The sequence below is a fragment of the Phyllobates terribilis genome, unplaced genomic scaffold (genome assembly GCF_046119375.1).
Source record: "Phyllobates terribilis strain yellow unplaced genomic scaffold, ASM4611937v1 Scaffold_10__3_contigs__length_209671492, whole genome shotgun sequence".
NCBI classification, from domain to species: domain Eukaryota; kingdom Metazoa; phylum Chordata; class Amphibia; order Anura; family Dendrobatidae; genus Phyllobates; species Phyllobates terribilis.
Window position 1 is genome coordinate 37,479,933 of NW_027362770.1, and position 14,475 is coordinate 37,494,407.

Here is a 14,475-nt window from a genome sequence, read left to right on the forward strand (position 1 = left end):
TAGAAGTGAGGCATCTATCTTATGAAACTCATGAACAAATTATAAGAACACCTGACTTAGGTGTTGTTTGCATAGCAAAATCTAAATTAAGTTATATTTTTTAGTGGTCCAACATTATGCAGGTGGGTGCAGAAGTGGACATACAGTTAATATAATAACTGCATTATAATCATGTACTGTGCATGTATTTTTGAATGTACATAACCTTTGATAACTTTCTCAAAAATAAAAGTCCATCTGGTAACCGCTGTGACTATTCAATCAGGCATCATCTACGTACCGACGTATAGTAATAAAAAAATAATGTGGATAGAAATTACATGCCTACTTATGCACCCTATGTACCTATTGTAACTTTTCCTTTAGGACTTTTTTGACTAATTGAACCTGCTTCATAAATTTACAGTGGGGAAAATAAGTATTTGATACCCTGCCGATTTTGCAAGTTTTCCCACTCACAAAGAGTGGAGAGGTCTGTAATTTTTATCGTAGGTACACTTGAGCTGTGCGAGACAAAATCTAAAAATAAAAACTAGAAAATCACATTCATGATTTTTAAAAATTAAATTGCATTCTATTGCATGAAATAAGTATTTGATCAACTACCAATCAGCAAGAATTCTGTCTCTCACAGACCTGTTAGTTTTTCATTAAGAAGCCCTCCTACTCTGCACCCATTACCTGTGTTAATTGCACCTGTTTGAACTCATTACCTGTATAAAAGACACCTGTCCAAACACTCAATCAATCGCACTCCAACCTCTCCACCATGGCCAAGACCATAAAGCTGTCTAAGGACACCGGGCATAAAATTGTAGACCTGCATAAGGCTGGGATGGGCTACAGGACAATAGGCAAGCAGCTGGCTGAGAAATCAACAACTGTTGGCACAGTTTTTAAAAAATGGAAGAAGCACAAGTTGACTGTCAATCTTCCTTGGTCTGGGGCTCCATGCAAGATCTCAACTTGTGGGGTAAGGATAATTCTGAGAAAGGTCAGGAATCAGCCCAGAACTACTCGGAGGACCTAGTCAATGACCTGAAGAAAGCTGGCACCACAGTCTCAAACATTACTGTTAGTAACACACTTCGCCATCATGAATTAAAATCCTGTAGAGCATTCAAAGTCCCCCTGCTCATGCCAGCACATCTCCTGGCCCGTTTTAAGTTCGGCAATGACCATCTGGATGATCCAGAGGAGACATGGGAGAACATCATGTGTTCAGATGAGACCAAAATAGAACTTTTTAGTATCAACTCCATTCGCCATGTTTGGAAGAATAAGACGGTTAAGTACAACCCTAAGAATACCGTCCCAACTGTGAAACATGGTGGGGGAAACATCATACTTTGGGGGGGCTTTTCTGCAAAGGGGACTGGATGACTGCACTGCATTCAAGGGAGGATGGATGGGGTTATGTATCGCAAGATTTTGGCCAACAACCTCCTTCCCTCAGTAAGAGCATTGAAGATGGGTCATGGCTGGGTCTTCCAGCATGTTAATAACCCAAAACACACAGCCAGGGCAACTAAGGAGTGGCGCCGTAAGAAGCATTTCAAGGTCCTGGAGAGACCTATCCAGTCTCCAGACCTGAACCCAATAGAAAATCTTTGGAGGGAGTTGAAAATCAATGTTGCCCAGCAACAGGCCTGAAACTTGAAAGATCTGGAGAAGATCTGTATGGAGGGGTGGGCCAAAATTCCTGCTGCAGTGTGTGCAAACTAGGTCAAGAACTATAGGAATCTTCTGACCTCTGTAATAGCCAACAAATATTTCAATACCATATATTAAGTTCTGTTTTTCTATTGTATCAAATACTTATTTCATGCAATAATATGCTAATTCTCTGGCTATTTTTAAGATTCTGTCTCTCACAAATGAAGTGTACCTACGATAAAAATTACAGACCTCTCCATTCTTTGTAGGGGGGCAAACTTGCAATATTGGCAGTGTATGAAATACTTATTTTTCCCACTGTATATATTCTGTGAGTGTATTTTAGCATTATTTATATTGAGTTATTTATCCCTGTAGCCTTTAATTTTTTGTATTTTTTTGCTGCAAACTATATTATTTGTTTTTTTTATATTGTCTAATCAGTTATTATATAATTCATTTTATGTTTCTAATTATTTTGCATGAAAAATCTATATAATGGAAATAAGTTCTCTTTTTCAGCAATACAACTGTTTTAATAATGTGGCAATTGGTAGACATTTTCTTTAAAAAATATATTCAACATTTTAAATTTGCTTCTGTAATTAGTACACCATACATCACATGTTTGAAGGCATGTTTTGTCATAACGATAAAAAACTAAGAGCCAATTTCTATTGTAAATCATGATGTTGTGAAATGTGCAATTCTTGGTGTGAAACAGTGAGTTCTCACAGCACTTGAAATAGATTGACTAAAATCTTCAGACAAATGTTAAATTGTATGGAGGTTTATAGTTTACAATTTGTTTAGTATTATAAATTACCTGCAATAAAAAAAATACAATTTGTAGCCTTGGCCATGTTCACATGTTTAGTATTTGGTCAGTATTTAAGAACAGTATTTGAAAAAAATTGTAAAATCAGGACTGGAAAAATCAGAGAAAAAGTATAAGGACTCAGTCAGATGGGCATATAAATCAGACCAAGATCGGAACGCAATGCACGGACTAGCCAGCGGCTCTTCCGATTCGAGCACGACAGCTTCATGTACAGTACAGACCAAAAGTCTGGACACACCTTCTCATTTAAAGATTTTTCTGTATTTTCATGACTTTGAAAATTGTGCATTCACACTGAAGGCATCAAAACTATGAGTTAACAAATGTGGAATTATATACTTAACAAAAAAGTGTGAAACAACTGAAAATATGTCTTATATTCTAGGTTATTCAAAGTAGCCACCTTTTGCTTTAATGACTGCTTTGCACACTCTTGGCATTCTCTTGATGAGCTTCAAGAGGTAGTCACCGGAAATGGTCTTCCAACAATCTTGAAGGAGTTCCCAGAGATGCTTAGCACTTGTTGGCCCTTTTGCCTTCACTCTGCGGTCCAGCTCACCCCAAACCATCTCGATTGGGTTCAGGTCTGGTGACTGTGGAGGCCAGGTCATCTGGCGTAGCCCCAAATCACTCTCCTTCTTGGTCAAATAGACCTTACACAGCCTGGAGGTGTGTTTGGGGTCATTGTCCTGTTGAAAAATAAATGATGGTCCAACTAAACGCAAACCGGATGGAATAGCATGTCGCTGCAAGATGCTGTGGTAACCATGCTGGTTCAGTATGCCTTCAATTTTGAATAAATCCCCAAGAGTGTCACTTACAAAGCACCCCCACAACATCACACCTCCTCCTCCATGCTTCACGGTGGGAACCAGGCATGTAGAGTACATCCGTTTACCTTTTCTGCGTCGCACAAAGACACGGTGGTTGGAACCAAAGATCTCAAATTTAGACTCATCAGACCAAAGCACAGATTTCCACTGGTCTAATGTCCATTCCTTGTGTTCTTTAGCCCAAACAAGTCTCTTCTACTTGTTGCCTGTCGTTAGCAGTGGTTTCCTAGCAGCTATTTTACCATGAAGGCCTGCTGCACAAAGTCTCCTCTTAACAGTCGTTGTAGAGATGTGTCTGCTGCTAGAACTCTGTGTGGCATTGACCTGGTCTCTAATCTGAGCTGCTGTTAACCTGCGATTTCTGAGGCTGGTGACTCCGATAAACTTATCCTCAGAACCAGAGGTGACTCTTGGTCTTCCTTTCCAGGGGCAGTCCTCATATGAGCCAGTTTCTTTGTAGCGCTTGATGGTTTTTGCAATTGCACTTGGGGACACTATCAAAGTTTGCCCAATTTTTCTCACCGACTGACCTTCATTTCTTAAAGTAATAATGGCCACTCGTTTTTCTTTACTTAGCTGCTTTTTTCTTGCCATAATACAAATTCTAACAGTCTATTCAGGAGGACTATCAGCTGTGTATCCACCTGACTTCTGCACAACACAACTGATGGTCCCAACCCCATTTATAAGGCAAGAAATCCCACTTATTAAACCTGACAGGGCACACCTGTGAAGTGAAAACTATTTCCGGTGAATACCTCTTGAACTCATCAAGAGAATGCCAAGAGTGTGCAAAGCAGTCATCAAAGCAAAAGGTGGCTACTTTGAAGAACCTAGAATATAAGACATATTTTCAGTTGTTTCACACTTTTTTGCTAAGTATATAATTCCACATGTGTTAATTCATAGTTTTGATGCCTTCAGTGTGAATGTACAATTTTCATAGTCATGAAAATACAGAAAAATCTTTAAATGAGAAGGTGTGTCCAAACTTTTGGTCTGTACTGTATTTCTATCCAGCTGTCCCTCTTGAGTCGAGAGAGATGCAGACCAGTCTGTGCACTGCATTTTCATCTTTGTCCGATCTATACAGCCATCTGAACGTATAAACTTGGCCTTATGCAAAAATTGGTACTGGTGTCATCAGTGTTTGGTCAGTGTGTCATCAGTGTGTCATCAGTATGTTTCAGCTAAGGAAAAACTAAGAAATTACAAAATTTCTTCTATCCATTGCAATGTTAAACATGGACAGGAAACGGATGACACATGGAAGCCATCTATGTGCTGTCAGTGTTTTTCACTGACCTGTGTTGTCACATTTCATCCATGCTGCCAGAAAAAAATGGATGAGTTTTGCACTGACACATGGTCCATGAAAAAAACATGGATATGTGAACAGCCCCATAGACTATTATAGTTAAGTGTTTTACATGAAACACAGACGCCTGAATGACGCCTTATAATGCATTAATGCAAGTGTTTGTATGAACACTAGTGATGATTGAGCGTGTTGCTCGCCGGGTATTTTGGCATGCTCGGCATTTCTTTTAATGTCGCCGCACCTGCAAGTGTCACAGCTGTTTGACAGCAGTGACACATGCAGAGATTGACTGTCAGACAGGCTATCTCTGTATGTGTCACAGCTGTCAAACAGCCATGACACTTGCAGGCATGGCAACATTAAAAGAAATGCCGAGCACTCCAAAATACTTGGTGAGCACCCGAGCGTGCTCGCCGAAGGGGTAAATAGAACAGGGTCGATCATCACTAATGAACACTCATTCCTGCCCATGAAAAAATGCTGGCAGTTATCCAATAAATGAAAAAAAACATTCATTGGATGATCAGATCGATTATGCTATAAACAAATCATCGAAATTGACAGCACATTGGCTTGTGTAAACAGGTCATGTGCTGCTGATAACTTGATACTGTATGGGCACAGACTGATCATACTAATGATTATTTTATCCCCATCATTGTCATTGGCCTTTGTAAGCAATCTCAGATGCCTGGAATTTAGTAAATTGGCTCTCGTTTAATGACCTGATATCAGAATGTGTAAATGGACCATTAGGGAGCTGCAAATGAATATTATTGGCATGAGTCTCATAGATGTTAACCAGATTCTGTACAGGTACATATGTATGGATTTGGCATCTATATATAAGCATATGTAAAAAAATGCTCCTCCGAAAAGTAAGAGCTTACAAGAATCTAAATATTATTGCACTAGATTACTAGAGAAAATTACAGATGAATACTAACAATCATTTCTGCCCCTACTCTATGCTCGGCACAGTTCCAGTAAAGACCTGAGTAAATGGTCTCGCCCATTTGCCGAATAGCATCCATTTCAAATTTCACTGTTTTCAAAAAAATAAAATAAAGAAACTTCTTACATGCCATAAATGCAAAAAAGAGTTTTGATTGATTTGATCCTTTTGATGTGCTTTGCTTTTTAAACATATTGTAAATGAATGAACAACGCACTTAGAACATTAGGTTACTTAGAATGCATTGAAATTATGCTGATAATTTTATACAGTGATCTGTAATATTCCTAATGTTAATGGATATATTGACAGATCTTTACCAACATAAATGGAGATTGTTAAGCTTTTACAAGGTTCCTTATTCATGATCAACCTACACATAGTATATGCATTAATAATAATATTGCAATCTAAGTGGTTAGCGCAAGTCATCATTATCACTTTCCTCACTTTGTTTATTTTTAATACAATAACTAAATTATTTTAAGGGACTATTGTACAGTATTTTATTAAAAAATGGACATACATTTAGAAACTAGGAGAGAGAAAATTGCTCATGAATGAGTCTATGGTCACAGCATTCAACTTGCAATTACACCGAGGTAATAAATAGTTTGAGATGACTAATAAAAAAAGGTACGTCCGCAGTATGTCTTAAAGAAATAGTCGTGACCATTGTTTTATTTAGGCAAATTCCTATGAGAATTGATCAAGTAGTCCAACATGTTCTATTATTGCAATTATGTAGCTGCCTTTGATTTATTTCCAACAAATAATTGCTTCAAGTTTTGCTAATATCCTTAGTACAATGTAATAGAATTACACTTATACAGTGCCTCACAATATTTAAATCTCTATTTGTGGGAAATGTTAAGTTTAAGACTGACCTCAGGACCTCTATGTAGTGCATGTTTTGGCCCACAACTCCATAAACACCATGCTTTAGAGATCCATATTTCAATGCAAAGACAGTGCCATGAAAACCTAGACGTAATTTACTAAAACTGTTAAACAAGATAGTGCTGTTACCATTCACCTGAGTAGTTTAATTTAGGACAGAGCCATACTTAGGCTTTCATTCTTGACTTCCTGCCCCAGCCCATTCACCTGAGAAGTTTAATTTAGGACAGAGCCATAATTAGGCTTTAATTTTGAGCTTCCTGCCCCAGCCCATTCACCTGAGTAGTTTAATTTAGGACATAGCCATACTTAGGATTTTAGGGAACCTTGCATACCATCTCCTACATGCTGGCCTCTGCAGCTCCTCTTGTGATTGGCCAGAAAACACAATGTTGTCTGATGTTACACTTAAAGTATCCATCTCCAGCATCTCTTCAAGCAGTTTTTCTTAGAGGCTGTACAGAATATCATCTCTAGCTCTCCACTAGGAGGCATCACTTTTTTTTTTATTTTAGGTTACCACTGCTCTTTGGTTGATTAATGTGTCTTTTTGATAAATGGCTGTTGCATTTTACTAGCTTGAATTGATTTATTATAACTTAGTAAATGTATAATTTCACAACTTTGCTACACCTTATGGCTCAAAAATCTTAATTTGTTAATAGAGCATTAAAGAGATAGTCTGGCCTTATGATACTGATGACCTATTCAAGACTTAGCACACGTAGCGAAAAGCCGGCACACTGCTTGTGTAAGAGGTCATTCTTGAGGAAAGGACAATGTTCCTGCAATATTATAGTGTAAACCTCACCACCGAAAAGACAAGTGTAGAAATACTTGCTACAGAATTGGTTTATTGTGATCTGGCACAAAAAAAATACAGATTTTTATCCAAGTGATCTTTCTCAAGGACACCTGTAAAGGTACTTGCCGAGTATGTAGGGTTGATAAGCAGTTATGTGACCTGTCAAGTACCTATACAGTTGTCCTTAACAAAGACCTCTTGTTGGTCGAAACATTGGACAAACATCTGTCTTTTCTTTAGTGCTGGATCACAATAAACCACTTTTGCAGCGGGAATTTCTACTCTTGTCTTTTCGGTGCTGAGTTTTACGCTATAGTATCCAAGACAAAGGTCATCAAAATCGGGCTGGTAGAAGTTCAATTCCCAGCACGTCTACTGACTTTCTACTGTTTTCAGGTTCAGAGGTGAACTGAGCTTGAATTCTCCTTTAACCAGATGTGAACAGTTCACTGTGCAGTTGCCATTGTTAAAAAAAAATGATGAGTGTGTGACAAGTATTTAGTAGGAAAGTAGAAAGTAGTCATTAGCATTGGACTCTTTTATTCATTTGGATGCATAACTGAAAGATTTATTTTTGGGAATACACATTGATGGTGATGTGTGATCATTAGGGGTTCTGGGATTCAGAACTCCATTGGTCACACATACATGGCCCATCGTGGATTGATGCTGATTTTCAATACCAGGCACAGGTGCAGAATGTTCCAATGCACTTGGATAATTTAATAACATCAAATGGGATCTGGGAGTCAGATTCCTAATTAAAGTCTAACTTAAGCATCAGTCATCAATGTGTAATCTTAGAAAACCACTTTATAAGTGTTCCCGAACGTATTGTTAATAGCACCTTAAAAACATTGCGTCCCATATTTATCTACCAAAGACAACTGTTTCCTCTTTTTTTTCTTTTATTATGATTTCTATGTTGTTTTCTCCTAAAGTCTGATTTTCTTTTCTTATCTATACAACTAAAGCTTCTCTGGATGTTTTCCTTCAAGGTATATTGCTTTTGGAATGGACATTCACTGCATGTGTCTGCTGAATTGAACTGAGACCAAATTGTGATTGTTTTAGCAAGCTATTTGCTTCTTACAAGACCCAGACAGGATTTTTCTGTTACTAAAATACTGTATATATTTTAATTGTTGAAAGTTGATTCAGCAGCATTACTGGAACGTCACTCTTGTTAGAAAAAGTATTTGATATTGATAGTAATCATCTATTTTTATGACACACAGACAGCTTATCATCTCATCCTTGTTGCACCACAGAAATGTGCCATCATAGGAATGATGCAAACCTGTAAAGCCTTATGTCTATCATTTGCAAAATCTTGCCTGCTGCTCTATATGGAATATATTAGGGAATCATATAACGTGCATTTTGATTCCATTAATTCATTTTCAGCAAAACTTCCATTAGCCATGGAAAGGATCTGATAATAAAATGCAGTTATGCTGGAAATATCAAATTCCTTGTGGCTACCATGTACATTTGTTAGCACTTCAGTAGCATGTACCTAAGGCCATCCTCAAGGCAGTACATGTGAAGCTCCTTTTGTGGTCCCAGCCTAGGCATCTTAGAAAATGAGTCACCTACAGGAACAACCAAATCTACTAAACTTTCCCTGGGTCTAACATTCCTTATGTGAATTGAGGTGAGATGTACATCTCTTAAGCTCAACCTGTACAGCTGTATAAGTATATGCAGACCTACGGAGGCATTATTTTACTCAATTCCATATATTTTTGACAGCAAAGCCTTTTATGAAGTTTTGTTAAATATTTTGTACTGTTTGTCTTCTACTGCTTCTATGTACCAAGTACATACCAGACTGCAGAATAAGTTAACCTCGTCTGATGGTATTTTCTGTAACCCTTATCTCTCTTCCCCTGAACAATTTTGTAAGCTGATTTATAACTCAATCAAAGTTTCACTTTCAACTGGTTATTAATCAGCTTAAAAAATGGCGAAGAGTGATCTGTTTTTGCCACTAGTCAAGCTCACCAACGGATAGATTCACTGTTGACCCATTTAATGGTTTGACATGAACTGTGATACATAGAGGCTATACCTTGCAAAATTGTTAATAAAATCTTATAGAAAATAGATTTTTAAGCAAAAAATAATATCATTTACTTTAACAAAGCTTATTACCATCTATTAGGCACTAAACTAATCAAACTCAAAACTCTTAGTGAGACGTATTTGGGTGATGAGCTACAAGAAAGCAAGTGGAACATATGTTGTTTATGCATGGAGATTTCTGTGTCTGTCGTTGCTTCTACTGATGCATATTTCCAGTTTGTTGCTTCAGATATTAGGATTCTGCATTATTCCCACCACCACTTATTCATTTTTTGGCTGTTGACATATTAGAATGTTGTTAAGCCTACTTTTGGACCTGGTTGACAACTCATTGCCTTTCAAACAATGTTTTTGAGGCCACAGAGAGAGCCCTGTATTTCTGTATCAAGGGCATGTATGGGTCCCAGCAATTTCTGATTGCCGCCCTGCTTGCAACTCCCTATTTGTCTACGCAGCGATCGTTTCCTGAAGGCTTGCTAATTTTTATCATGACATTTCCATGGCTAATGGCAGTAATGCTATTATAAAATAACTTTTAGGATATTTCCTAGTATATTTTTTAGAGCTTATCCTCCTCTTTAAATGTTTTATTTAATGTTAATGACTTTTCTCTCATTTAGGGCAGCGTCATCAATTTTTCAGCAGTGTCAATTTGACTACATAGGTATACATCAATATTAAATATCACTGGAGAATGTACATTAGTGACCTCTCCATTTAGTCATCAGTAGCTAAAAGAGTGATATTCAGAAAACATCTAACATAGAAAAGGAAATGTGTTCAATCCTTCGTCCTGTAAAAGGTTTTTTGGTGAGCTAAATTAATATTTTTTTTTTACAAGAGCAAGAAGTTATTGCAAAAATTGCTCTTCAACACCTCGTAAGACAAAAGTGACTATGTGGTAAGGTACAGCTGAAAAATCAGAATTGTGATGCTCCCCATAGGGCAGAATTGCAGATGATAGGTGTTATGACTTGATCTGCAGAGCACCTTGGTCATTACATTCATTCCCTCTTTAGCCTTCATAATCCGTATGGGCGAATTCTTGAAATCAGAGCTCTGATGTTACTCATATATATCATAAACCAGTGGATTCATGATTATTCGTCATATTATATTACTTAAATGAAATAAAATGCTGGAAAAATGCATTCGCCCATACTTTGCCACTATTAGAGTAGAGCTGCACTAGTAATTCTTTATCAAACAACCTGGTTGTATTCAATAATATATGTTGGTTATATATGAGAAGAGTTTGTGTTTGAATTGCTTTTGTTATTTTTATTAAAACTGTATGTTAAAAAAATGTCGAACCCAATGGTCTGATGTATAATCTACTTCAGTGTTTTTATCTGCGCTTTTAAAACACATTTCATTTACAGTTAATTATAATTGAAACATTATTTTTTTTTAGCTAGAATTGTGTATTCTGTTCTCAAACACAATGTTCTCCGCATATATTTCTTTAAAGTAAGATGAACAATTAATGTAATATATGAATATATGAATGTAAAGTGTAAATATTACAGGTTATGTTCACATCTCATGTTTGACTACGTCTAGCATGCAACCCGGGAAAGCTCCCAAAATACGCACATAGACTTTCATTACCACACAAAAGCCAAAAAACTGTCATTTTGACCTCTGTCTGGTTAATATACTCCAGCAAAACACCAAAAAGTGTAATATAGTTTGGTAATATTGGTATTAAGTTAAAAAAATCTGCTATATTTAACAAGTGCCACAATAACTCATGGATAATGACTGCAACTACATTTATATTGTCATCAGTTATAACTTCTCCAAGATCCCAGTGTTATTTCCTTGTATACTATCCGCTATTAAGATTATTAGGAAGTTTTACATTTTTGTGTAAGGTCTAATTTATCTAATGTATTTCTTAAAATTATATACATATATATATTTATATATATATAATTTTTACTAAATGACACTCATTAGCACAACTGTTCAAAACAATTGGCTTAAAGATTTGACTTTGTAGCAAAAGTCAGATCTGAACTTCTAGGTTGTGGGATCCCAATATGCAGTAACCAATCCCAAAACCCTCCACGGCCTGGCCACTGTTTTGTTAAATAAAAATGGCAGCCTCATAAAAGTGATAGGTTTTCTTCAAATGGAACATGTCATATACTTATTGCTGTCTAAATCACAGGCAGTATAAAACAGAGGAAATCATTTTCAGAAATTCTGCAAGGTTTTAGAGAAAACATACTTTATACAAGGAGCAAGGAACTGTTATGCGCTGTTCAGAGGGACAGAGCAAGACTGGCACCAAACCATCAAAGACGCAGCCACAGATGCACTTGGCACAAGCTGCCCAGCTAGACGAGCCCTTGAGGGTCGGGAATACTCTTCACCCAACTCCCAGTAAATGGAAGGGGGAATTCGGCAGAGCCCTTCCCAGGCCCACTGTCGCCGGACAGGTGGCATCTGGTGACGTGGCTGGTCCCTAGTCCAAGACCAGGTGAGAACCTCTGCAATAACCCCAGGAAGTGTAACCAGAAGAGAAAAAGAGAAAACCACTGAAAAGATAGCAAACCTACTGCTAGCACCACTCACCCCTACAGCACATGGGAACTGCAATAAACACCAAAGGACTGAGTAGGGAGCAGGGTTAAATAGCCTGCCTAATGATCAGGTGTTGCATACCTCCCAACCATCCCCAGACAGCCACTCCCTGCTTGTTTGCACAGCAGAATGTAAACAATCCCATCACTGCCTATTCCCAGACATAGCAGCATTCTGCATTGCCTGGCAACCAGGGAAGACAGCGTCCCATGTTCCCTGGGCAGAGAAATTAATGACAGACACGGCGTACCGCATCCTCACACATCCTACAACACCAGAACGCGATGCTCCATAGTTTCCCTGCATGTCTAGAAGCTCCGCCTCCAGGGTCAGGACAATGGCGGCGCCTGCAACTGGAGTAGCATAGCACCGGACCTGCTTCATTGCCAGGTGGGAGCACAGAACCACGATTCCTAACAGTACCCCTCTCCCTAGGAGTGATCTCTGGGCTCTCACCACCCACCTTATCCAGAAACCTCCTATGGAACTCAGCGATGAGACGATTGGCATGTATATTACCTCTTGAGACCCAGGTCCTCTCCTCAGGATCATACCTCTTCCAATGAATCAAATTTCAAACTTTACAAGAGTCCACAATACTTTCTACTTCAAATACTTCAGTATTATCAACTGGAATAGGAGGAGGAGGATCCAGGGTAACAAACGGAGTAACCACCTTTTTTAATAATGTCTTGTGAAAAACATTGGGAACCCCAAAGAAGAAGGGAAACGCACCCAAAAAAACACCTTATTGACAACCTTGATAATGTGAAATGGTCCTGTAAACCTGGATGTGAGCTTAGGAGATGGTACCTTAATCTTGAGATTTTTGGTAGACACCCACACTCTGGCCCCCATTCTGAGTTTGCAGCCTTGCTGACAATGCTTATTGGCATGCCTCTTCATTCTCTCCCATGCTTTCTTGAGATAGATACAGACTTCCCCCAAAATCTTCCGGAGGTGGCAGATAGTTGCAGAGACCACCGGAAGTATATCGTCCCCTCCCTCAATACAAGGTGATCTAGGATGGAATCCTAGATTACAGAAGAAAGGAGACATTCCCAAGCCCTCATGGTGTCTATTGTTTAGGGCGAACTCTGCCAAGGATAAGTATGATTGCCAATCATCCTGAGTATGGAAGCAAAAACATCTTAGATAGGACTCAAGACACTGGTTGGTTCTCTCTGTTTGCCCATTAGTTTGAGGATGGTATGCAGATGAAATTGAGATTTCCAAACCAAGGCGTTTACAGAAAGTCCTCCAGAATCTGGAGATAAACTGGGACCCATGATCGGAGACAATATTAATAGGAAACCTTTTAATCTTACCACCTGAACAATGAACAAATCGACCAAGTTCAACGCATTGGGCAACTGAGCCAAATGAACCAAATGGCATTGTTTCAAAAATTGGTCCACAATAACCCACACCGTTGTTATACCCTTGGAGTCAGGGAGATCCATGATGAAGTCCATGGATTTGTGGGACCAAGGACGTACAGGAATGGGCAAACAGAGGCGTTTCCATTCTTGGGCAATGCGGAGTACCCTGTTTCTGGCACAGATCTCACATGCCTTAGCATAAGCTTCAACATCCTTACCCAAGGACGTCCATCAATACTTTCTGCTCAACAGGTGACCAGTCCCTATAATTCCCAGGTGGCCCGCTGTGACTGAGTCATGACACTCTCTGAGTAACAAAAATAGAAAAATACCAGCTCACCTGCACTCAGGCGTCCTGAAGCACGGAATACGAGGGACCACTCGTGGTGAAAAATCCAAAGGAAAAAAAGGAGGATTCCAGCTTTATGAATATTCCATAAAAATGTATTCTTTAAAAACTGATTCCAAAATCAGAACAAGGAGCAATGCATTTCGAATACAACAGACCTGCGTTCTTTATCAGAGCTGGTCTGTTGAGTTCAAAATGCGTTGCTCTTTGTTCTGATTATGGAATCTGTTTTTAAGGAAAAAAATTTTTTGGAATATTTATGAAGCTGGAGTCCTTCTCTTTTTCCTTTGGACTCTCTGAGTAAGCCCACCCGTAACTGCACGAGAGCAAATAATTTATACTGAGGTGTGTTGGACGGAGTCATCCCCTGAGCCCTAACCACCTCCCAAGCTAAATTGACAGAAGACACTATAATGCCCTTTGGAAGAATGAAATCAGTTACCATAATTTCAGACTCACTCGAACAAAGACTCCGAGACAGAGCATCTGCCCGAACATTCTTGGTTTCAAGGAGGTAAGAGAACGAAAAATTGAATCTGGTAAAAAACAAGGCCCATCTGGCTTGTCTCGAGTTCAGTCTCTTAGCATTCTGTAAACAAAAAACAGATTCTTGTGGTCAGTAAGCACCATGAATGGATGCTTAGCACTATCAAGGAGATGCCTCCACTCCCCCAGAGTTAACTTTATGGCGAGAAGTTCACGATTGCCGGTGTCATAATTGAGCTCTGGAGGAGAGAATTTCAGAGAAAAAAA

At 38.6% G+C, this 14,475-nt stretch overlaps 1 protein-coding gene across 2 annotated transcripts in view; it reads left to right on the plus strand.

Moving 5' to 3' along the window:
* The window catches only part of GABRG2 (gamma-aminobutyric acid type A receptor subunit gamma2), a 342,923-nt gene that overhangs the window by 316,381 nt on the left and 12,067 nt on the right, over positions 1-14,475 (plus strand). Inside the window, exon 9 of one of the 2 annotated variants that reach the window (XM_073649530.1) lies at positions 8,286-8,309. The exons of the other annotated variant lie outside the window; for it this stretch is intronic. Coding sequence (XP_073505631.1) covers positions 8,286-8,309 — 24 coding nt within the window. The remainder of the gene's footprint in view (positions 1-8,285; positions 8,310-14,475) is intronic. 2 annotated transcript variants of the gene reach the window in all.